The sequence below is a fragment of the Trachemys scripta genome, chromosome 1 (genome assembly GCF_013100865.1).
Source record: "Trachemys scripta elegans isolate TJP31775 chromosome 1, CAS_Tse_1.0, whole genome shotgun sequence".
Taxonomy (NCBI): domain Eukaryota; kingdom Metazoa; phylum Chordata; order Testudines; family Emydidae; genus Trachemys; species Trachemys scripta.
The window spans coordinates 121,137,678-121,161,385 of record NC_048298.1 but is presented as its reverse complement, the minus strand read 5'-3'; the positions used below and the strand labels follow the sequence as shown (position 1 = coordinate 121,161,385).

At 42.4% G+C, this 23,708-nt stretch overlaps 1 protein-coding gene across 10 annotated transcripts in view; it reads left to right on the top strand.

Annotated features, from left to right (window-relative positions):
- SHISAL1 (shisa like 1) overlaps positions 1-20,262 on the top strand; it is a 110,699-nt gene extending 90,437 nt beyond the window's left edge. For all 10 annotated transcript variants that reach the window (XM_034783771.1, XM_034783799.1, XM_034783714.1 and 7 more), the window contains one exon: positions 16,035-20,262. Coding sequence is in view for 1 of the 10 variants with exons in the window: in XM_034783810.1 (XP_034639701.1) it covers position 16,035 (1 nt within the window). In the remaining 9 variants the exon portion in view is untranslated. The remainder of the gene's footprint in view (positions 1-16,034) is intronic.
- The last annotated feature ends 3,446 nt before the right edge of the window (positions 20,263-23,708 follow it).

Genomic DNA, 23,708 nt, shown 5'->3' with positions numbered 1-23,708 from the left:
TTTCTGGCCCTGCCCACATGGCATCCATATCAGGTCTGCAGACCTGTCAGAGAATGTGGATTAGCAGCTGCACATCAAAACCTTATAAAATCTTTTTGATTGTTTTGTTCCCCACAATATGTTTTTAACATAGGAAACAAACATATGTCCCCCCACCTCATCCCACAGAGTTGCTGGTTATGCAGCTGCTGCATAATAGCAACTGATGTCAATGGGAGTATGCAGTGATTATATATAGTCAGACTATAGAATGTATCAGTCTGAAAACGGGGAAATTCTGCTCTCAGCACCACCTGCCAAATCCCATCTCTAATATTCTGCATGCACAGAAATCTGGGTTAGTGGGGTTTCGCTCTCTTTTTTTTATATATATATAAACACAGACATAGCACACCAGGATTCTTCAGAACAGTGGGTGTGCGTGCGCACTCACATGTGTGTAATATTTGTAGAGAGTGTTGAATTATTCATTCTGAATTTTTACTTCCTTTCTGTAACTCATCTCACCTGAAACAGTCAGCCATCCCAGTGTAGTTGCAACAAATAAATACTCCTGATGTGAAAAACGGATACACAAGTTAATTGCTAATAACAAGAACAAACATGGAACAACAACCAGCTGGCAGCTATAATCATTCAAAACAAAATCTCCATACTTCATAAATCATCATTCACACCAAGCCAGACTCAGTAAAAGCACCTCAACCAGATGCTGCTGAATAAGTGAAATATTGCAACAAAACTTGTTTTTCTTTTGTGTCTACTTCTATTGTGACTCAAAAAGAGCTTCTCACCAGGGGCCGGGCCATGCCATGCATTGATTCATATGCATAGATCCTAGTCCAGCCAAAGGGAGTTTTATACATGGTCAAATCAATACTAAGATGCGGCCCTGAAACAGTTTTTAAAATAAACACAGCTCCATTGCTGGAATCAAAGAGCACTCTTTGTAAAGAGAGCAACTACAACTGGGGTCACCTCAGAAAACCCTGTTTTCCTTCTTCCCTCTCTCCTTCCTTTCCTTCTCCTATTGCATTAACACTCAACACATAGATTATTTCATCTATCCTTCCCCATGTATCCAAGTGCACCTCTCCTACTCACTTTCCAACATCTCCCCAGGGTATGGTACCACTTCCTGAAACCATGCAGGGTTAAAACTAAACTTCCATCTCTCCTATTCCGTTGCCACTTTTCCCCCCCCATCACCAGTCATAACTCCACTATCCTCTAGCCACTCAACCTCACAACTTTGAAGGCCTTTCTTTCCTCTTTCCTCACAGCTATGCTGTCACCAAATCTCTTGTCGTTGCCCTGTACCACACTTCTAAAATCCATCTCTACTACAAAGTTGATATAAAAGCTATATCAAAAATTCTACTCTGCAAAGAACAAAGTGCTGAGAGGATATGTAACCAGGGACTGGCAATACATCATGAAGCAATAGATTGCATCACATGATAGATTTTACTGGCTAACTTTTGAGCTTGGCTTTGAGTCAACAGCAAAGTAGCATCTCAATGAATAAGAATCCATTAAATTCAAGCTGAGAGTATGAAAGAGGGCCTTTTCTCCCACCCATATTTGAATTTTACCTGGGACAGCATGCTCTTTTAATGTCTTCCCTACTCTTCAGTGTGCTGCTTTCCAATTTAGCTTTTAGATATACACTCTAGCATAAAATAGTTCTGCAAATATGAAGAACACCTGTATATTTTATATACTGTATATATTTTAAAGTCCTTATGTGGAAATACATTTACAAAATCTGTGACACAGGGTTTGGGATGATCTGAAGTTAGAGACATTCAGAAAATCCAGTCTTCATCACCAGTGTAGAATGGTCTAAAAGATCATTATTGCAATTTTCTATTATATGCAATGAGATTGGGACACATTGTGCTAGACATTGTGCAAACGCATAAGAGAGACACGTATCCTCAAGGGTGCTTTGAAACCAGTGGGAAGTTAGGTACCTAAATAGCTTTGAGACTCTGGGCCACAATCCCTGACCTGATGAGCTTAATCTAAATAGCTAAGAAACAGTGGGAGGGAAAATAGAGGTGAAGTGGCCTGACTCAGTTTACACAACAATTTGGTGGTAGTCAAGAATGGAAACCAAGTCCGAGTCTCAGTCTAGTGCCCTACCTAGCAGACCACACTGCCTTAGGCATAGTAGTTCTTTGAAATGGCCTCTCGATATTCATACTTGTGAGAGGTGTCTTCTAGTGCCACTAAACTTCAGGAATTTGGTAGAAAAGCTGTACCCCTTTGGGACTGCACAAGTAATCCTGACTGTTTGGAGCTGAGATAAGAAACTGTGCAATCCAACCACCTTAATCTCTTCTTTCTAGTGCTGGCTGCAGGTGAGGGCATTCAATTACTGAAGAGAGTTTTTCCTTGATTCATCCACCAAAATCTCCTCTTTTCTTATTATGGTGCTTGTAGATTTTGATCACTTTGATAGTTTGTAAGTAGTTTTGATGCCCTGTGCAGTTTAAATTCCAGACCACCTCTGGCTCAGTTCCAGAACAACTTGTCTGATCCAGACACTAAAGACCCAGAGGAGGGGGGAAAAAAAAAAACCGCTCCAAGTCCCATACATATTACAATGATCCACTCAACTACCCTACAGAGAGTCATCTCACATCATTTCAGAAATATGAATAATTTAAAATAGCCCAATTCTGACTTTGATAATTCCCTCTTTTTTGTGAAGACATGAAACATTAACTACAACCTTCTTTCGCTGAGCAAGAGGTCTGGCTTCATTACATATTATCTCTATTCAGTTCGGCATACTAGTTCTGTCAAGGTTTGACAAACCAACCACATTAAATTAAGGTTGTCAGAACTATACATTCAAATGTCCCCACCTGATCAAGCCAGTTTTCCTTGTGACCCCTGTGAATTAAATGGCCATGTTAGTTATTTTATGACCACTATACATTAAAATGCATGATGATTTCTCAACATACACAGCTGGATGAATTAAGGACAGATGTTTCAGCCTAAATGAATTTCCTTGCTTTGGGCAGCACTTTAAGGATGTGATCTTCAAAGCCATCTAAGAGATTTGGGTGTTCAATTCCTATTAAATTTCTAATCCAGATCCATCCAAATGTGAAAATGTGATTCAAAAATCTCAACCGAAATATTTTTAAAACTTTCCCCCCCTTGATAATATACTTTAATGGGGGAAGGAGGAGAATTTCTGGTCATTAAAAAACTGATAATATATACTCAGTGAGCCAACACACACACACACACACGCACGATTTTTAGGTTTTTCAGCAAAATACTCCAGCATTATCTTTAATGTCTGTAAGTCTCCTTCATCTGTTTCCCTGTTCAATACATCTCTGTTAAAGTTTGCATACTTCATATTTCTTTAAAAAGTCTCAGAAGTTCTGAAAGGGAAGTCTGAACTTGGATATATTTCCTTTCTAAAACTCTCAGCTGCAAACCAGATGAGGGACTATCAGATGAATACCAGTTAAAATTAATTTATAGCTACTTGCCTTTCAAAAATTTAGGACCCAATTCTGCAACCCACATTCACAATGAGTAACCTATTCATGCTGGTAGTCCCATTGACTTCTCACTGCTACTAATTGAATGACAAGGCTGCAAAATTTGCCCTTTCATTAAGTAAATATAGAAAACTGCATTCTGTGTGGTTTCATTTTTTTTCCAGCAGAGAGACCTGGAATGTATTTAATTGGTGCAGATATAGCCATTTCCAAAACTACAGAGGCAACCTATTTTCTCTTTTACAATTGACTTATCCTTAGCCAACGCCAGGACAAAATGTGGTCTACCATATTAAAGATGTTCCCGTTATGCTGTGTAACTCATGCTGTTACCAGTAGGAGTTTTCTGCACATGGAGGACTACAGGATCAGCTGTCCACATTTAAAAACACAATGAAATATCAATATAAAAAGCTGTCTATTCTCCCAGTCAAATTTAGTGACTGAAGGGAATTAGCCGCTCCCTTCATGTGCGTCCGTAATTTCCATTAATAGTAAAGGTGTTATATATGCATATGTTCAGAGATGACCAGAGCTTTAAGTATTACCAACTGTAAACAAATGCTTTACACAGTTCATTTGGATTCCGTGAATCTTCTGCAAATTAAAAAAGCACTTGCAGTAGACTCAATAGATTCAATTATGCAGCATAAGGAAGTACTAACATAATCTAATTACCTCCTAATGAAGAAGTCAATGTGTTACTCAAGCTATTAGCATGGGAGCTTGAAGTAAACGCAATTTATTTAGGAGCCAAATATTATGAGCCACGTAGGACCAGATCAGTGACCTCCTGCAGGCCTATGTGGGGGGGTTACTTTACTTCCCTCTGCCAGCTACCCTGCACACACCTGCCCTGCACTCCCAAATATGATAACCAGTGCGGCTGCACCAGGGAAATAAGCTGTGGCAGCTACAGGGCTGGTGCAGGGGACATCCCCTTTCCAAGCGGGAGATAGGGGACAGGCAAGTTGTGACCAAGTCATAATCTGTTTCCTAGCCTAGTCCATGGCTGCACTGCCCCTACACCGGGCTTGTGACAAAGTAACAACTGATCTCATAATAAGTAGAAGCTGCTGATACAGATACAAAATATTCTTCATACAAAAGCTATTTTTAACCGTAGGAGTTAACAAACATGACCAGACCCATTAGGAGCCAACCATAAGTGATTAAACTATACAGAGGGCCAGATCCTCAACAGTATAAATCAGCATAGCTGAGTGAAATCAACAATTAACAGCAGTTGAGGACCTGGCCCTCATTATTTAACTGGTTCTCAGGGTCAGACTCAGACTTACAATGATGTAAAACTTCTGTCAGGTGAAGGCTGCAGCAACAAGGGCTGAGTTCAATATCTAGGGGTTCCTCTTAACATTACAACACAGAACTGGCTTGAGCCCCTACCCTGTAATGGGGGAAAACTTAACTGCATCTCGGCTGCCTCTAAGAGGCAACACTTGCCCACTCTCAAGCAGTGAGTCGGTGTATAACGAAAGAGAACTTTATTAAAAAGGAAAGGGAACCAACCATTAGTTTGGGAAAACATCACAACCATATTCAGACATATGCGATCATAAGCCAAGCCAACTCCACAGTGTGTTAGGCAGTGTCCTTGGCCTCAGTTTCCCACTTTTTTTGTGGGGGAGGAGGGAGGTCCAACAAACGAACGTCCTTTTAACACATTGCTCCCCTCTCCCTCCACTGCACCCCCTACACAGTTGGCTGTTCTAGGTCAGCAAAGCCCCAGAGTTCAGAGGTGTATTCATGTGGGTTCACCTCCCACCCTCTGGTGTTTCAGATACCAAGCATAGGGCAGGCAGAATGGACAGGGATAGAGCAGAGAGGAGAAAAGCACAGGAAAAGGAGACACATAAGCAGCAGGAGATGCTAGCCCTTCTCAAGCAGCAAACAGACATGCTGGAGACTCCTGCTGACCTTCAGGCTCTGACCTGTGCTCACCTCCCTCTGCAGCCCATAGAGAACTACATTCTGGGACCTCCCTACACACACCCCACATTCCTGGGGCATCCAGGGCCATGGCATTACCCCTACCACGCCACCCCAGGGGTGAGTACAGACAATCACAGCCGCACTTACACCAACCGTGTTTCTTACAAGTCAGTGTGTGTGTTTGTGAAAGGAAAAATGACTGTTCTTTTCCAAGGTTCTTTTCCCTTTATTTATAAAGTTTCATTCACTTACTTGTATGTCTGTTTGCAGTGGTTTGGAATAAAAGTCTATTTATGAAAACAATCATTTTATTAGTTCACATTATAGGCTGGCTGGGGCGGACATCATTCATAGCTAATAGCAATAAGTGCATTTGCAATGTTGTTTTGCCACCCACCCACCCAGAGAGAGAGAGAGCACACAATACAAGATTTATACTGGGGTGCAAAAAAACAAAAAACAAACAAACAAACAAAAAACCCCAATGCCAGGAAGTGCACACATTACTGTGGCTCACTGTTAAAATAGTCTTTCAAAGCCTCTCTGAACCACATAGCTCTCCACTGAGTTCTTCTTATAGCCCTGTATCTGGCTGCTCGAATCAGCAGACAACTGTTCCACCTCTATCCTCCACTCCACTGGAAACTTTTTCCCCTTTGTGTCACATATTATGAAGCACACAGCAGGCAGCTATAACCATTGGAATATTTTTTCACTGAGGTCTAATCTATGCATAGACAGCGCCAGCGGCCTTTCAAACACCTAAAGACACATTCAACTTTCATTCTGCACCTGCTGAGCCTGCAGTTGTTGCGCTCCTTGCTGCTGTTGAGGTGGTCGGTGTGTGGCTTCATCAGCCATGGGAGTAAGGGGTAGGCTGGGTCTCCCAGAATCACTATTGGCATTTCAACATCTCCAATGGTAATCCTCTGGTCTGGAAAGAAAATTCCTGCTTGCAGATTTCTGAACAGGCCTGTGTTCTTAAAGATGTGTGCGTCATGCACCTTTCCTGACCAGACCACACTGATGCCAGTAAAATGTCCTGGTGATCCACTAGGGCTCGCAACACCATAGAAAAGTAGCCCTTGCTGTTAATGTACTGTGTGGCAAGATGTTCTGGTGCCAAAATAGAGATATGCATGCCAGCTATCGCTCCACCGCAGTTCAGGAACCTCATTGCCAAAGAAGCATCCAGTATGTCCTGCACATTGCCCAGGGTCACAGTCCTTTGTAGCAGGACACAATTAATGGCCCTGAACACTTGCATCACAGCAGCCCCCACAGTGGATTTCCCAACTCCAAATTGATTCGTGACTGATCGGTATCAATCTGCCATTGCAAACTTCCACGCAGCGATTGCCAATTGCTTCGCCACTGTCAGAGCAGCTCTCGTTTTGATGTGGCTGCGCCAGAGGGCTCGGGTGAACTCTGCACACATTTCCAGGAATGTGGCTTTGCGCATCCAGAAGTTCTGCAGCCACAGTTCGTCTTCCCATATCTGCATAATGATCAATCCCACCAGTCAGTGCTTGTTTCTCAGGCCCAGAACCAGCACTCCACCATCAGCAGCTGCTCCGTGAATGCCAACAATCACCTTGAAAAGAATTGTTTCTTTCTATGTCCCACAGCAAGCTACCATTCCCCACTGCTCCTTTGGCAGCTCTGCAACTACTGCAGGATCAGGCACATTGTGCTTGCAGCGCTCATCATTATAACACAAAGTTGGGCAGGATCCATGCTTCTTGCAGAGATAGTGGACTTGCGGGTTTGTGGGGCTTTTGAAAAGAGGCATGAAATATTATGGTGTGCAGAGAACATTATGAGATGGAGAAAACTGCATCATGGGACACTGAAATCATGTTCCCAGTCACCCCTACATGCACAGGTGCCGGCTTCTAATTTTTCCCAGGGGTACTCAGGCCATGCCCAAACTCCACTCCTTCCACCAAGCCCCCACCTCCACCCAGCCCAACCCCCCCCCCTTCCCCGACCCACCTCTTTCTATCCCATCCCTGCTCCTCCCCCTCTCTCCCAGCGCCTTCTGCGTGCCACGAAACAGCTGTTCCCCTCCCTCCCAGTGCCTCTTGCACACTGTGGAACAGCTGTTTCGTGGCATGCAAGAAGCACTGGGAGGGAGGGGAAGGAGTTGATTGGTGGGGCCGCTGGCGGGCGGGAGTGGAGGGAAGCGCGGGTGCTAAGCACCTGCTAATTTTTTTCCATGGGTGCTCCAGCCCTGGAACACCCATGGAGTCAGCGCATATGCCTGCATGCCTCATTTGAGTCATTGCAAACCCTTCCCAAAAAAATCAGGCTCCGCTAGATGGTGGCGAGTTGCACAGTGGGATACTTACCCATGGTATTGATGCAAGCACTGGAGGTAAGGACCCACAACGCTGATACACGGAGAGTAGTGTGGATATACAAAAGCGATGTAATTACTACGGGTGGCTGTACATCAAAGTAACTTGGGTTGACTTAATTTTGTAGCATAGACTTGCCCTAAATCTGCAGCAGACTACTGAGGGGTGGGCTCACACCCCAACTTGCCATGAACTAAATGTCTGTACAGACAAGCCCTTAGTGTCTCTTTGCCTTGCTTCCCCAGAATGTAAAATGAACATAATAGTACGTCCGTACCGCACAGGGATGCTGTGAGGATAAATACTTTAAAGACTGTAAGATGCTCAGGCACTACAGTAATACAAATACCAAAAATACAGAGCTTTCCTAACTTGGACCCCTCAGAACCTGCATTTGGGTACCACAGCTGAAGAGTCCTGCACAGGCCTTGATGGAGTGAGATGGCCAGCTAGGGTAGAATTTTCCAAAGTGGGTTAGGAGAAGTTCTACTGAAAGTAATTGGGACTTGTGCACCCAAGGGCATGCCTGCATGGTGGGGTAATGTGCACAATGGGGTGGGGGGAGTGATTTCTAAGTGTATTAACATGTTGCACATTAATTGGTACATGTAGACCCTCCCAGTGCACACTAAAGGTTTCCTCATGTGCTTTAACATAGAGATAGGGAACCTTTAGGTGCATAGAGACCCTGCTGGTGTGCACTAGTCATGCCCAACATGATAGTGCACTTTAGAAATCACTCCCCCCCTTGCAAAACATTACCCCACCAGGTACACAAGTGCTAAGTAATTCAGCAGCTTTTGAAATCCCACCTATCATGTTTACTTAGCTGTTTAACCCAACTGGCATAGTAGAAGTCTGTGCCCCATTCAACTGTTATATAGGAGAATCCCATCCTGAGGAATGAGATCAGGGGAGGTACTGACCAGGTGCAGGACTAAGTGAGTCGCAGTGCAAAGAGTGCCTCCAACTGATAACCTCTGTTTCAGAAGCTTTGGTTTTGTTTCTTCATTGAATACATTCCTAATCCCTCCCTTTTTAAAAAGGTTTTACAAAACTTTGGAAATTACATCCGAAAAGCCACATTAAAAGAATATTAAGGTTGCAAAGTTAAGCATTCAAAAGTAGGAAATGCTAGAATTCAGATTGCTCATGCATAAGGAGAATGACCAAAAAAACAAATCTTGAAAGGTACCTAGTCAATGAACACTGTCCATCTTGAGCACTCAGTGAGGCTGGAGTGAATTTAATAGGCAGCAGGTTTAAAACAAACAAAAGGAAGTATTTCTTCACACAACGCACAGTCAACCTGTGGAACTCCATGCCAGAGGATGTTGTGAAGACCAAGACTATAAACAGGGTTCAAAAAAGAATTAGATAAATTCATGGAGGATAGGTCCATCAATGGCTATTAGCCAGGATGGGCAAGGATGGTGTCCCTAGCTTCTGTTTGCCAGAAGTTGGGAATGAGCGACAGAGGACGGATCACTTGATGATTATGCGTTCTGTTCATTCCCTGTGGGTTACCTGGCATTGGCCACTGTCAGAAGACAGGATACTGGGCTAGATGGACCTTTGGTCTGATCCAGTGCGGCCATTCTTATGTTCTTATGAGGTGTCACAGATCTAGGAGAGTGCCCCCTCTGGACCACTCACCAGACTCCTGTGAGTGGATTCAACTACTGGATCTCATGTGCTTTAAGCCTTGGGAGTCTGAAATCAGTCCAGGCACTGCCCTTAGCTTGAGGTCCTTAGACACACCCTTGGAGCACTGATCCTCTGTCTAGCACACCCCCATTCTCAACCCCCGAGACCTATGACTTTGCCATCCAACTTGCACATCCTTGTTACCCAGCTGAACCCCAGGCTCCCTCACAGGCTGTGTTCTCACTCCCTCCCAGAACTCCAGCCATGTGGGTATTCTGAACCCACAGTTTACCTCTTCAAAGGGCACATGGTAGATGAAGCACATATCACAGAATCTTGTGCAAAGTAATCCTCTAAGACACCATTGCTCATTATGCATGAGAGCAGACGGTCCAGATCATACAGCAAAACAAAACAAACATCCTGATTGATCATCACTGCAATTTCAATAGCATTAACACTGGCATCAAAATGGAGTAACAAAAAGGTGAATCAAGCCCTATGTTCTGAGTTGATTGACGGGTAGCAGTCTACTAGATAGGAGCAAACACTGATTCCCACAGATGTATTGGGTCTATAAGCATAGATTTCTTTACACTCCATTAATGGAATGTTAGCTGTATAATGTAGCACCTAGACCTGTGAATACCCAAAAGGTAAAGAACTACCAACTTCTGATGGAAGAAATATAGCAGTAGGAATTTACTACCTAGCACCTCATCAGGATGGTGACAGTGATTATGAAATGCTCAAGGAGATTAGAAAGGCTACAAAAACAGAAAACCCAATAATATTGGAGGATTTCAACTAACCCCATATTGATGGGTACATGTCGCCTCAGGAAGGGATGCAGAGATGAAATTTCTAGACACCATTAATGACTGCTTCTAGGAGCAGCTAGTCCTGGAACCCATAAGGAGAAAGGACTAAATCAAGAATTGCCTAAGGAGCACACAGGATCTGGTCCAAGGGGTGAATATACCTGAACCACTCAGTAACAGTGACCATAATGTAATTAAATTTAACCTCCTTGTAAGGGGGGAAAATACCAGAGAATTCCACCAGCGTAGCATTTATCTTCAAAAAGGGGAACTACACAAAGACGAGGAAGCTAGTTAAATGGAAATTAAAAGGTTTAGTAACAAGAGTGAAATGCCTCCAAGCTGCAGGGTAACTATTTTAAAATATCATAATAGAGGCTCAGACTAAATGTATACCCCCCAAAACCAACAAAAAAACCAAAAACATGACCAACCATGGCTAAACAGAGTAAAAGAGGCAGAGTAAAAAAAGACATCCTTTAAAAATTGGAAGTCAAATCCTCCTGAGGAAAATAGAAAGGAGCATAAACTCTAGCAGGTCAAATGTAAAAGTGTAATTAGGCAGGCCAAAACAATTTAAAGAGCAGCTAGCAAAAGACACTAAAACTAACAGCATTTTTTTTAAGTACATCAAAAGCAGGAAGCATGCCAAACAATCAGTGGGGGCCACTGGCAGACATGCCAAACCCACAGGGAAAAGAAAAAAAAACTTGCAGAAATTGGGCTTGATTTTGGCTTACTTGGCTTGTGAGTTGTTGCCTAGTTTTGGGCTTGTAGCTTTTGGGGCTTGTAGCTTTTTTTTTATCAGCTCCCAGCAAGCAGGGGCAAGGGGGAGGGGAAGAGAGTCAGGGTGCACAGCGGGCCCACCACAGTCCCAGACTGCACGCCTGGAGGACCTAGTCACAGAGTGTTGGGGTTCTTAGGGATTGGCTTGTTTTGAAATAAGATTAGCTTGATTTTTAGCTTTTTGTGAACGTTGGGATGCTTTTTTAGCATGTGAAAGTTGGCAACTGTGGCCATTGGATGATCGAGGTGCTACAGGAGCACTCAAGGAACACAAGGTTATTGTGGAGAAGCTAAACTCTACATCAGTTTTCACTGCAGAGGATGGGAAGGAGATTCCCACATCTGTGCCATTCTTTTTAGGTGACAAATCTGAGGAACTGTCCCAGATGAGGTGTCAATAGAGGAGGTTTGGGAACAAATTGATAAATTAAACAGAAATAAGATACTAGGACCAGATTGTGTTCACCCAAGAGCTCTGACGGAATATGAAATTACAACACTATTAACTGTGGTATGTATCCTATCACTTAAATCAGCCTCTGTACCAAATACAAATAACTGGTGTGATGCCAATTTTTTTAAAAAAACACTCCAGAGGCTATCCTGGTCAATACAGGCTGGTAAACCTAACTTCAGTACCAGGGAGATTGGTTGAAACTATAGTAAAGAACAGAATTATAAGACACGTAGATGAACACAATTTGTTGGAGAAGAATCAACACAGATTTTGTAAAAGGAAATTATGCTTCACCGATCTAGTCCAATTTTTGAGGTTGCATGTCAACAAGCATGTTGAGAAGGGTGATCCTCCGGGTATAGTGTATGTGGACTTTCATAAAGCCTTTGACAAGGTGCCTCACTGAAGGCTCAAACAAAATAAGCAGTCATGGGATAAGAGGAAAGGTTTTCTCATAGATCAGTGACTGGTTAAAAGATAGGAAACAAAGGGTGAAAATAAATGATCAGTTTTCACAGTGGAGAGAGGTAAATAGCAGGGTCCCCAAAGATCTGTACTGGGACCAGTGCTGTTCAATATATCCATAAATCATCTGGGAAAAGGGGAAAACAGTGAGGTGGAAAAGTTTGCAGAGGATACAAAGCTACTCACGCTATTGCAGTCTGCTTTGGATTTGCTCGAGTTACAAAGGGATTTCACAAAACTGGGTGACTGGGCAATAAAAGGGGCAATGAAATTCAATGTTGATAAATGCAAAGTGATGCACATTAGAAAACATAATCCCAACTATATATACAAAATAAAGGGTCTAAATTAGCTGTTACCACTCAAGAAAGATGTTGGGAGTCATCGTGGATAATTCTCTGAAAACATCCGCTCCAAGTGCAGCAGAAGTCCAAAAATCTAAAGAACATTAGGAACCATTAGGAAAGGGATAGATAATAAGACAGACAATATAATAATGCCACTATATAAATCCATGGTGCGCCCACACCCTGCGCACAGTTCTGGTTGCCCCATCTCAAAGAAGAAAAAGTACAGAGAATGGCAACAAAAATTATTAGGGGTATGGAACAGTTTCTATATGAGGAGAGATTAAGAAGACTGGGACTGTTCATCTTAGAAGAGAAACGACTAAGAGAGGATATGATAAAAGTCTATACATTCATGAATGGTGTAGAGAAAGTGAACACCACAATAACCAGCGGTCACCCAATGAAATTAATAGTCAGCAAGTTTAAAACAACCATAAGGAAGTACTTCTTCACACAACACAGTCAACCTGTGGAACCCATTGCCAGGGGATGTTATGAAGGCCAAAAAATATAGTTGGGTTCATAAAAAGAATTAGATAAGTCCACGGAGGATAGGTTCATCGATGGCTATTAGCTGGAATGGTCAGGGATGCAACCACTTGCTCTGGGTATCCCTAAACATCTGACCGCCAGAAACTGGGACCATTCGATAATTGCCCTGTTCTGTTCATTCCCTCGAAAGCATCTAGCACCGGCCACTGTCAGAAGACAGGATCCTAGGCTAGATCGACCATTGGTGTGACCCAGTATGGCCATTCTTATGTTATTAAGTAAATGAGTATTATTACGGTTAGAACAATATATATTGTGCCTCAGCCTACATACACTATGGCAAACTACAATAAAGTGTATTTTGCTCCTTGGAAGATTTTTAAGCTTGGGCTATCCCAAAATGCAACCTACATTATTTTCCTATGTATTGATCTAGACTAGGTAGTTATACTATGTCATTGTTCTGAGCAATGTTTGACATTGGCCACATCCTAAGAGGAACTGATCACTCACAACCCTAGGCAGCATGGACTAATAGCTAGGGCCCTGGGCTGGGAATCAGGAGGTCCAGGTTCTTCTCCAAGCTCTGCTACTGATGTATTGTATGACCTGGATCAAGTCACTTCACCTCTTTCTCCTCTATCTTTTTTTAATTCTTTATCCATTTAGCTCTTTGGGGCAGACTATTCCTCTTACTTTATGTCTGTGGTAAATAATCAACAACATTGACTTGCAAATGCTCAGCACCTCTCAGGATCAGGCCCATAGTCATTTGCAAAGACTGTATATTTGATAACACCTAGAACAGGGGTTCTCAAACTGGGAGTCAGGACCCCTCAGGGGGTTGCAAGGTCATTACAGGGGCGGGTCACGAGCTGTCAGCCTCCACCCCAAACCCCGGTTTGCAGCCAGTGAAAGGGGTCACCAGTAGAAAAGTATGAGATCCACTGACCTAGCACATTTATAGCATTTGTTATGGTCAGACTGAATAACCCTCTCAGTGCTTATGTAAACTATCCTAGTAGCTGTTTAGAAACATGAAGTGATTTCTCAAGGTCACAAAATGAGTCAGTGTCAGAGTATCTGGATTGGACACTAGTTTCCTATTCAGTGCCCTATGCATAAGGTATTAACAACATCAATAAGAATAAGATTTATTTAGCACTTATATAGTCCCAGTGGCTCCAATCATAGAATCATAGACTATCAGGGTTGGAAGGGACCTCAGGAGGTCATCTAGTCCAACCACCTGCTCAAAGCAGGACCAATCCCCAGACAGATTTTTACCCCAGTTCCCTAAATGGCCCCCTCAAGGGTTGAATTCACAGCCCTGGGTTTAGCAGGTCAATGCTCAAACCACTGAGCTATCCCTGCCCCCTAAAAGCAATGAGTGACGTTAACTCACAGGAGGAACAAGTGCATAGTACTTGGTATTTTCAGAGTATTCTACAAGCATTAATACTTACTAGATCAACTGTAGTAGCCAAGGTGGATTGATTTAAAATCAAAATAGTTTAAATCACTGATTTTCATCATGATTTAAAATCAGCAAGCAGGAAGAGTTATTTAAATAAGCCATTTTAATTATGTTTTGCATTTGTACTTTTTAATTATTTTCCTAAACAAAGTTGATGCTCATTGGTTAGTAACTATTAAAACATGGACTTGCAATTAAATGTAACCTTTACACTGGTTTGGTGCTTCTTTTTGCTAACCAGGAGGAAACAGTGCATCTATACACATGTATTTAATCAATTATATAGCTTGACTTACATTCATTCAGATTCTTAATTTTACATTTTTATTATATTAAGAAATGCATCATTCAGCATTTTCTATTTACTAGATGGCTAATCTTTTACTTATGATGTGTGTCAGGCTGTGTTTGGATTGACATTTAAGTTCAATTAAGAATGCAAAAAGCAGCATTTTACTTTTTTAAAATTCAATAAAGCTACCCTAAGTGTTCTGGATAGAAAAGAAAAAGTTTATCACAACGTGTTTTGCATTTAAAATTAACTGATTTATTAAACCAATAATTTACTATTCTTAGTTAGTAAATTATTTATGGTCACTATCGCCTTCAAGATTTTAGATCTCATCCTTTCACACCTAAACTTTTATTCATACACTGGAAGAGGAGAACAAGCTTTCCTGCTTTTGCAGCTCCCACCTGGTTTCTTAATTTTGAATGAAGTAGTCTTTGAACTGAACTAGTTTAATAAACTGAAATTCTCTCTGCACCTACAGAAGAGGATACTGCTGTCAAAAGCTGGTTTAGCTGTCAACCTCTGGTTCCAGATGCTTAGTCAGTAGCTTCCTCCAGTTCTGTGATGTGACGTTGTTTAAAATTTACTACCAAATTTTACCACTTAATATTATTTCGGGTATTTAATTTAAAATTATTTCATAGATTGACATGTGTTAAGGGCTAAACTTTCTACAAAATTAAGAAAGTGTAAAGTATAAAGAAAATCCAATTTTATTTAAAAAGTGATTTTTTTTATTCACCTTGCTATTAATTCACTCTACATGTGTTTTTTCCTTCGCATTTCAAGACAAATATGTCATGCTCTTCAACAACAACAAAAGGATACTGTCCCTTGCTATGTTCTTGGGCAACAAGACAATCAGTATTGACAATTGGCATCCACAATGAAGGAGGAGAAATTTGGGAAGGAAACGAATTTTAGTGTCTGTTTTAGACTCCAACCAAGCAAGCTCTTACACAGCTGATAAGTCAAACTCATCAATAGGACTACTTAAATGAATAAGTTAAGCATGTGCTAAAGTATTTGCAAGATCAGGGTCCTTAGAAGAGCTGTGCAAAAAAAAAAAAAAAAAAATGGGCAAACAGTAAATTGACTGAAAAGTTAATTTCTATGGTACCTGAACTAATCAAATAGTTTTGAAAATGTCATTTTGAAATCAACCTCAACATTTCCCCCCCCCCCTCCAGTTTTTCATTTCAGTTTTGGTTCAAAACAAACTCCCCCTCCCCCAGATTTTTTGGTTCAACCACCAAACTAAAAATATCAATTATTTGTTCAGCTCTACTTAGAAGGGATTGTTTTAAAATAAACAATGAGACAATATAGGTTTACAGTTAAGCTATTTCCCATTACACTGTCTTCTTGACACTTACAGGCAAACATTTTTATATTTTTCAGAAAATTATAATGATGTGCCTCAAGATGGGAGAGGTAAGTTTAGAATGCAGCGAGCAGCTTTCAAGAGCGAACTATCCAAGTGAATGACAGACAAACAAACAAACAAAGATGACACCGCCAGATGGAGTTTGGTCAAGACATCTGACAATCACCTCCTATCAACTTACAAAAACAATGTTGAAAGAGTTCAGAAAACCGTCTGTAAGCAATATTTTAATTCTAGGTCAAGATTATTATTTTGAAAGGAGACATCGTATTTGATGGAAAGCTCAATATAGCGAAATGCAAGTTGCTCTTGCAAGATCCAAGCCAAGGTAGACAAGGACAACAAGACAAACCTTTGGCAGATCAACTTTCTTTGCCTCCCCATCCATCAATTGCCATTTGAGCCTAATCTGTGTCAGAATACTGAATGTGAGTTATTCCAAAGTTCTCTGGTGAACATTATGTCACAATAGGGTAGATGCTGACATTCTCAATCACTGTTCCCACAACATCACACTTCACAATACAAAGGGACCCCTCATCCAATTAGAGTGCAGGGTAGTAGTCATTTCAGTCCCTGATTCTGGTCATTTTATTCACAGCAATGAGACTGGCATGATATCATCAAATTCCTGAGCACAACAAGTGGCCTCAACTGTACTTGCCCTCCAGAGGAGGGTACAAACATTTAAAAACAATTTTAAAAAAAAGGACAACCTCTCCCCTTCCTGAACCTGATTGGAAACGAAAAAAAAAAAATCCCTCCGATTACAATAGCAATAACACCACTACCCCTCTGTTTTACAAGGCAATAATCCAATTCCCTCAGGCTGATAGTTATTCAGCAATTGATTGGTATCATTTATCCCCCTCAGGAATGGGAGGATTGCTTTGCAAGCCAGAACAGCAATGGGATACCGAGTTGCCGCGTGTTGCAGTAGCCTGACTATATTTTATGGTAGGGATTTAACTTGAAGACATACAGTACATTTTATATCAGGGGTGGCCACATTTACTAACCCTCCGAGCCACATACAATAACCTTCAGAAGTTCGAGAGCCGGGCGCACCTGCTGCGGCTTGGGGCTTCAGCAGGAGCAAGGCTGAAGCCTCGAGCCCCAGCAGATGCTTCCCATGGGGCTGGAGCCCCGAGGATCCCCCCTCTCCACAGGGCAGAAGCCCCTAGCCTTACCACCTTGCCTCAGGGCAGAAGCCCTGAGCTCCACTCCCCTCCCCTCCCCCCGGTCTGGTAGGTGGAGAACAGGGGAAAGAGGGCTCCATGAACTGCATTTTAACTGTAAAAGAGCCACATGTGGCTCGCGAACCACAGTTTGGTCACCCCTGTTTTATATCAACTGTTCCTGTGAAATGAAGTCATGCAGCAAGACTTCATTTTATACAGAGCGCCTGGTGACTACAACCAAACAGAGGAATTCCTCTGGAATCATAGTACTCAACGCAGCCACATTAGTGCCAAACTAATTCAGCATAGCTAATATTATTTTGACCAACACCAAATGATCTGACTATGACTTAGTCACACACATTTGAGAGCATCATCAATAGCAGGAACACTTTCCATGTCTACTGAGTAACATGAAGTCTTCTGTTAAAACTTCTTTGCATTGAGTGCATTTTTCTTTTTTCTACTGAACAGCTAAGGGATACATTATTACTGGACACTTTGGGCCAAATTACGGCTGCCTTGCAGAAGTGCATTAGATAGGGAAAAGCACAGAGAGGCATCAGTGCTGGAGAGCATAAGCCAGCCAATCTTGCCTGCAGCAGTCCAGTTCTCAGAGGAGGCCTGCCTGAGTAGGACAGGGACATCTCTATGTCCCACCTCATTGCACGCCAACTAGTCAATACAAAACATCACTGGGAGAAGGGCATACTATACCTAATGAAAAGGTGTAGCAAGTGCCACAGGTAAGCATGCTTCCCCTTCAGCACCCTTGCAGGCATTGGACTTGCTCATGCTCCACGCAGAATGCCTGCAGCATCCCGTCTGTAAACGGTATTCAGATGCCCCCCTTTTCCCTGCACGTGATTCAGTTTGTAGAGCCATACTAGAGCCTTTAAAGTTGTACTGTGGTATTGCACATGGTGGGAAATGTAGCACTCCAAGTAAAGGGAGTCAATATTTTTTAAATTCTCAATTCACTTTAAACCAGGGAGCTTTTAGTTTTCTAAAAATAGCGTTTCATTATACCGTAGCAGCAGCATTCAAAGCACTTTAGTTGAAGTTGGGACAATAAGAGCTCCATCAAAGAGGTATTAGAGAGCGTTTTCAGATACTGGTACAAATACAGCATTGGTTTTTGCAAAAATAGTACTTAGCCTGAGCAAAGGGGCTGAGCTTGCATGGAAGAGAGAACACACAGAGTGGAGCTGTGAGATGGAAGCCTCTTTCCCAACTTGCTAGTAAGTAAGGGCCAGAAAAATCATATAGCCAAAAGTAACCCTGATTCTGGCCATGCCTCCGTGGGCAATGTACCTCCTTTTTTTCCCCTAGCTGCCTTCCCTTGCAAAGACACCCTCCCCCCCCGAGGTTATATCTACAATACACAGAGTCTCCTTGCACAAGTTTTTTGCTACTTATTCCTCCCCCCCCCCCCCCCCCATCACAGCATCGCAGGTCCATGGACCTGACACACATACGTAAGGTACCACAGGATCAAGTCTACAGAAGTTTGGGAACCATTTGTTACAAACAGGAATAGTAATAGAGGCACTTAGCACTTCCAAGGATCAGGCCTGCTGCTCCCCTGAGAATGCAGGGTTCTTAGACCAGCACACTCTGTTATTCATCGTTCACTGTGTGATGCCTACCTCAGCACAACAGGCTGAATTAAGGTTGGAATGTCAGACTTTAAAGTCAACTTAGAAATCAAACTTCTCCGTAATATTTTAACTACTATATTACTACAAGAAGCATTTGTGCTTACTATCAATGAAAGACGAGAGAAAAATTATTTCACTATTTTTTCCAGTTTGTTTACTTTAGAGTTGACTGCACTTTGGGCTTCTCTAAACTTGAAATACTACTGCGGCGCTGCAGCTGTGCCGCTGTAGTGCTTCAGAGTAGACACTACTGGCACCGACGGGAGGGGATCTCCTGTCCGCAATAGTTAATCCGCCTTCCTGAGAGGCAGTAGCTAGGTTGATGGAAGAATTCTTCCATGGACCTAGCACTGTCTACATTGTGGGTTAGGTCGGCTTAACTACATTGCTCAAGGATGCAGATTTTTCAGACCCCTGAGCGACTTAGCTAGGTCAACCTAACTTTTTAGGGTAGGCCAGGCCTTTGTACGTAGTCAGTTTCTCGGTTTCTCCTGTGGAGTCAATTTCCCCTTTCATTTGTGTGGATCTATCATGCAGCAATGAGAGTGAGACAGTTAGAGAACAGAAGAATGTGATCATAAAAATCACAAAAGCTGGCAAAGGGACTCAGGAGTGAGTGAGCCTTAGAACTCACTTTTCTTAAATTAATAGTTTTCACATTGTTGGTGTCCCTTTACAAGTCTTGAGTTTTGTCCATTCAGGTCTCAACTTCAATAATACTGAAACAATGCGTTAGATACCAATAGCTGTTTCCAAACTTCAGCTGATTTATTTTAACCTTGCATAACATAAAATGGATTCTCTGGGCTAGATTCTGATCTTGAGCACTATTTTACACCAGTGTAACTCCATTCACTTCAGTGGAGTAACTCCGGACTTACAACACAGAAAATCAGGCCCACAGAGGATATTCTCCATTAAAATAAATGAATATTTTCTGCAACTCGGCAACTTTACAATCAACAGAATTGTTTCCTGTACATAGTCATTCAAACAATCTCCTTCTAAACAAGAAAAGCAAACTCTTCCTAAGTGTTTTTTTTTTTTAAAAAACTACCTACTTTTATTGTGAGGTTATTGCCACCATAGAGATCTTTGTAAAAAGCTTATGTTCATGAAGGAATTTGTATTAGATACTGGTTTGTGTGACTTACTGTATTTTGTAAGGGTTTTTTCCCTTTGGGAATTGTGTTATTAATGAGCAGTTTTATGCTTTATTTCTGGTATGTGTACACATTGTAATTGATGTGCTTTTTTTTTTTAAGTCTCTGTACAGAACAGATTGATATTAGGTAGATACTCACTGGCTGAAGTTTTCATATTGCCTACAAATTTACACATGTGGATAAATCCATATCATAACAGAGGAACAATAGTTCATCTATCGTCAGTAAAAAAAACAAACAAACAGCGTATAGCCTATATATTGTACTTGAATATTGGATCTTGACTAAAACGAATATTAGTTCAGCCTTAATCTAAAACAAAACACACAGGTAAATTCCCTCCCCCCCCCCCCACACACACACACAGTCTCTATCTTTTGTATTCTGAAGTTTTCGAAAAGCAATGACTAGGTAAACAATATCTGTAATATATCAGCCATCAGATAAGGCTGTGCTCCAACAGTTCTCTACGTTTAGCTTGTGTAAAATGATTACAGCAAAAACTAAATAAATTATACCAAATTCTACATTTACTTTTACCTTAAGAGCCTGATTCACTCAGCTCTTCTAGGGTGACCAGCTGTCTGTTTTTTGACCAGAACATCCAGTCGAAAAGGGAACCTGGCGGCTCTGGTCAGCACAGCCGGTCGGCAGTTCTGTAGAGCTAAGGCAGGCTTGTCTCTACCTGTCCTGGCTCTGTGCTGCACCCCAGAAGCGGCCAGCAGGTCCGGGTCCTAGGCAGGGGGCCACGGGGGCTCCATGCGCTACCCGCAGCCCGAGCACCAGCTCCACACTCCCATTGGCCAGGAATCACAGCCAATGGCAGCTGCAGAGGCTGTGCCCGCGGGACAGAGCAGCGCGCAGAGCTACCTGCCATGCCTCCACCTAGAATCCGAACCTGCAGTGCTGGCCACTTCTGGGGCACAGCTTGGACTCAGGACACGCAGGAAGCCTGCCTTACCCCCCCCCCCGTGCTGCACCGCAGATCGGGAGCCACCAGAGGTAAGCCTGCACCCCAACCCCGTGCCCCATCCCTGAGCCCCCTCCCAAACCCGGAGCCCACTTCTGCACCCCAAGCCCCTCATCCTCAGCCCCACTCCAAACCCTGCACCCACAGATGGAGCCCTCACCCCTGCTGCACCCCAACCCCCTGCCCCAGCCCAGAGCCCCCTCCCACACCTTCAATCCCTCTGCCCCACCCCCCAGCCTGGAGCCCCTCCTTCACCCCAAATCCCCATCCGTGGCCCCACTCCAGAGCCCGCATCCCTTCCCACAGACCAATCCCCTGCCCCAGACCCCTCCTGCCCCAGACCCTGAACCCCTCATTTCTGGCCCCAACCCAGAGCCCACCCCCCCCCAATTAGAGCTCCCACCCCAACCCAAGTGAGGGAGCAAGGAAGGAAGGAGAGTGAGCAACCGAGGGAGGGAGAATGTAGTAAGTGGGGGGCAGGGCCTCAGGGAAGGGGCAGGGCTAGGGTGTTCGGTTTTGTGTGACTGGAAAGTTGGCAACCCTAAGCACTTCTAAGGATCAGGTCCACAACATGTCAGCTTTGGTTCAAAAAAGAAAGGGGGGGGGGGAAGAGGAGGGCCTTTTGTTTATGCCCTTTCCTATGTAATAACATGGGGCACAAAATCACTTTAGTATGGAAGTGACTAATCCCATCCTATCCTTTTGAAAATGGACTTCTGCCCTTCTTAAATGTGTATTATGTTGTTCATACTCTGGAGTCTTTATTCCTTGTCTCTAACTTATTTTACAAATTCTCTATCATTTTATGTTTCATTAAAATGATGTGTGTCTGACTTCTAGTAATTAAATACTATTGTATAAAATAGGACAAAAGAAATTGGTAAAAAGTGCAGGCCCTGTGTCACATTTATTCATCCTTTATACTTGGTACTGATTGCACTAAAGAAACAGGAGTCCAACAGTTTGGCCTGTTGATCTCAAAGTGTACTTAAGCTTATTGGAGTGGCTGTTCTAAATAATTAAGTTTTTATTATGGCTGTAATTTTTGAGGTGTCTCCACATAAAGAAAATTGTGAGGTTAGTAAGTGGCATATTAAAGTACACTTCAAACAGATTTTGAAGCCAATTATTCAATTCTATTTAACCACCAAGCTGGTACATGAAAGTTAGAGTAACTCAAAACACAATTAACATGGAGTAACTCCTTCATAAGCCTTGCAAACACTATTGTATAAATCTCCAATACTTTTCATTCATAAATAGTACAATACAAAACACTAGTAAATAGACAATACAATAGCATATTTGAATAATCTACAGTCAAATTTTAGGTTCTCTAATTACAATTCTAGGGTTACAGTGTTTTTCTCATTTTTGTTAATACACTGAAAATATCACTTACATGCCAATTGATGTTTAAATTCAATATGTGCGAGTGTCCTATAATTTATTAATCTAGGTTTGGATTTACTCCTGTCTTATTGTTTGCTAAATATTCTGACTTCATATAATGAATCATGTGGTCTTTCTGGAATGATAGCCAGGAAGACCAAAAAAACCCAAAAAATATTTCACGCTGCTTTTGTCTTTATATACAGTAGTTTTTAAAAAGATGTCTTTAGGGTTCAATAAGTGAGTGTAATGTAAAATAATCCCTGTAATAAAATTTGCTTTAATGTTTCCAACAGTCTACAGTAGCTTGGAAGGTTTTTATTTCCATCCCAGTCTGCAGATTAAAAAAAAGTCATCTTCCTTTCCCATGGGTAGTCAAATCCGATGTACACCATTCATCTGTAATTTGTATGAAAATAAGTGAAAAGAAAAGGAAATTCAAACGTAAGGCTGCTTTAAAGCCGCTCTTCCACCCTCAGAGACATGGGCACTGCCGCACTGGATCAGACCAGTTGTCCATCTAGACAGTACTAGAGCTGATTGGAGTTTTTCAACAAAACTTTTTCTGGTGGTGCTAGGGGAAGAAAAGCTACATGTGACTCAAAATCTTGTCTCTCTCACCAACAGAAGTTGGTCCAAGATATCACCATCCACCTTGTCTCTCTAATATCCTGGGACAAACACAGCTACAAGTACACTGCAGACAGAACTAGTATGAACATTTTTGATGAAATCTCAAACCCTCAACATTTTGCAGAAACTTATCCTGCCTGGGAGGCGGGAAACGGCCCAGGTTCCAGTCTCTGCTCTGCCTGATCCAGAGCAGAGTTTTTTATCCCAGATCGCTCTGGATCAGGCAGAGCAGGGATTGGAACCTGGGTTGTTTCCCACATCCCTGGCCAGTGCTCTACCCAGTAGGCCACACGGTGAGAGTGAGACAGACAGATGAACATGACCCAAAAAAGCGTTTCAACTCAGGAAGGATGAGGTTTTGGTCTGAAAACAGACATTTGACAGATTCCATTTTGCAAAAACATCCGCACTGGAATGAAAACAAAATTTCGAAACCTTGAAAAGTGGCCACAAAACAAAACTGCCATTCTCCACACTGCTCTAATAGGCACTCGCGGCTTGAATGAGCCAGGTGAGCTGTGCAGAAATGGTGGGTTTCAGCCCACCCAGGGGAATTAGGAGCACCATTCCCAAACGGAGAAGAAAGCCTCTCAACAGTCTCACATGGGAACAGATTTTCACATCACAACACAAACTCCTCAAAACACAGGAGTCACCTCAGATATGAAAACTCAGGATTTCACTA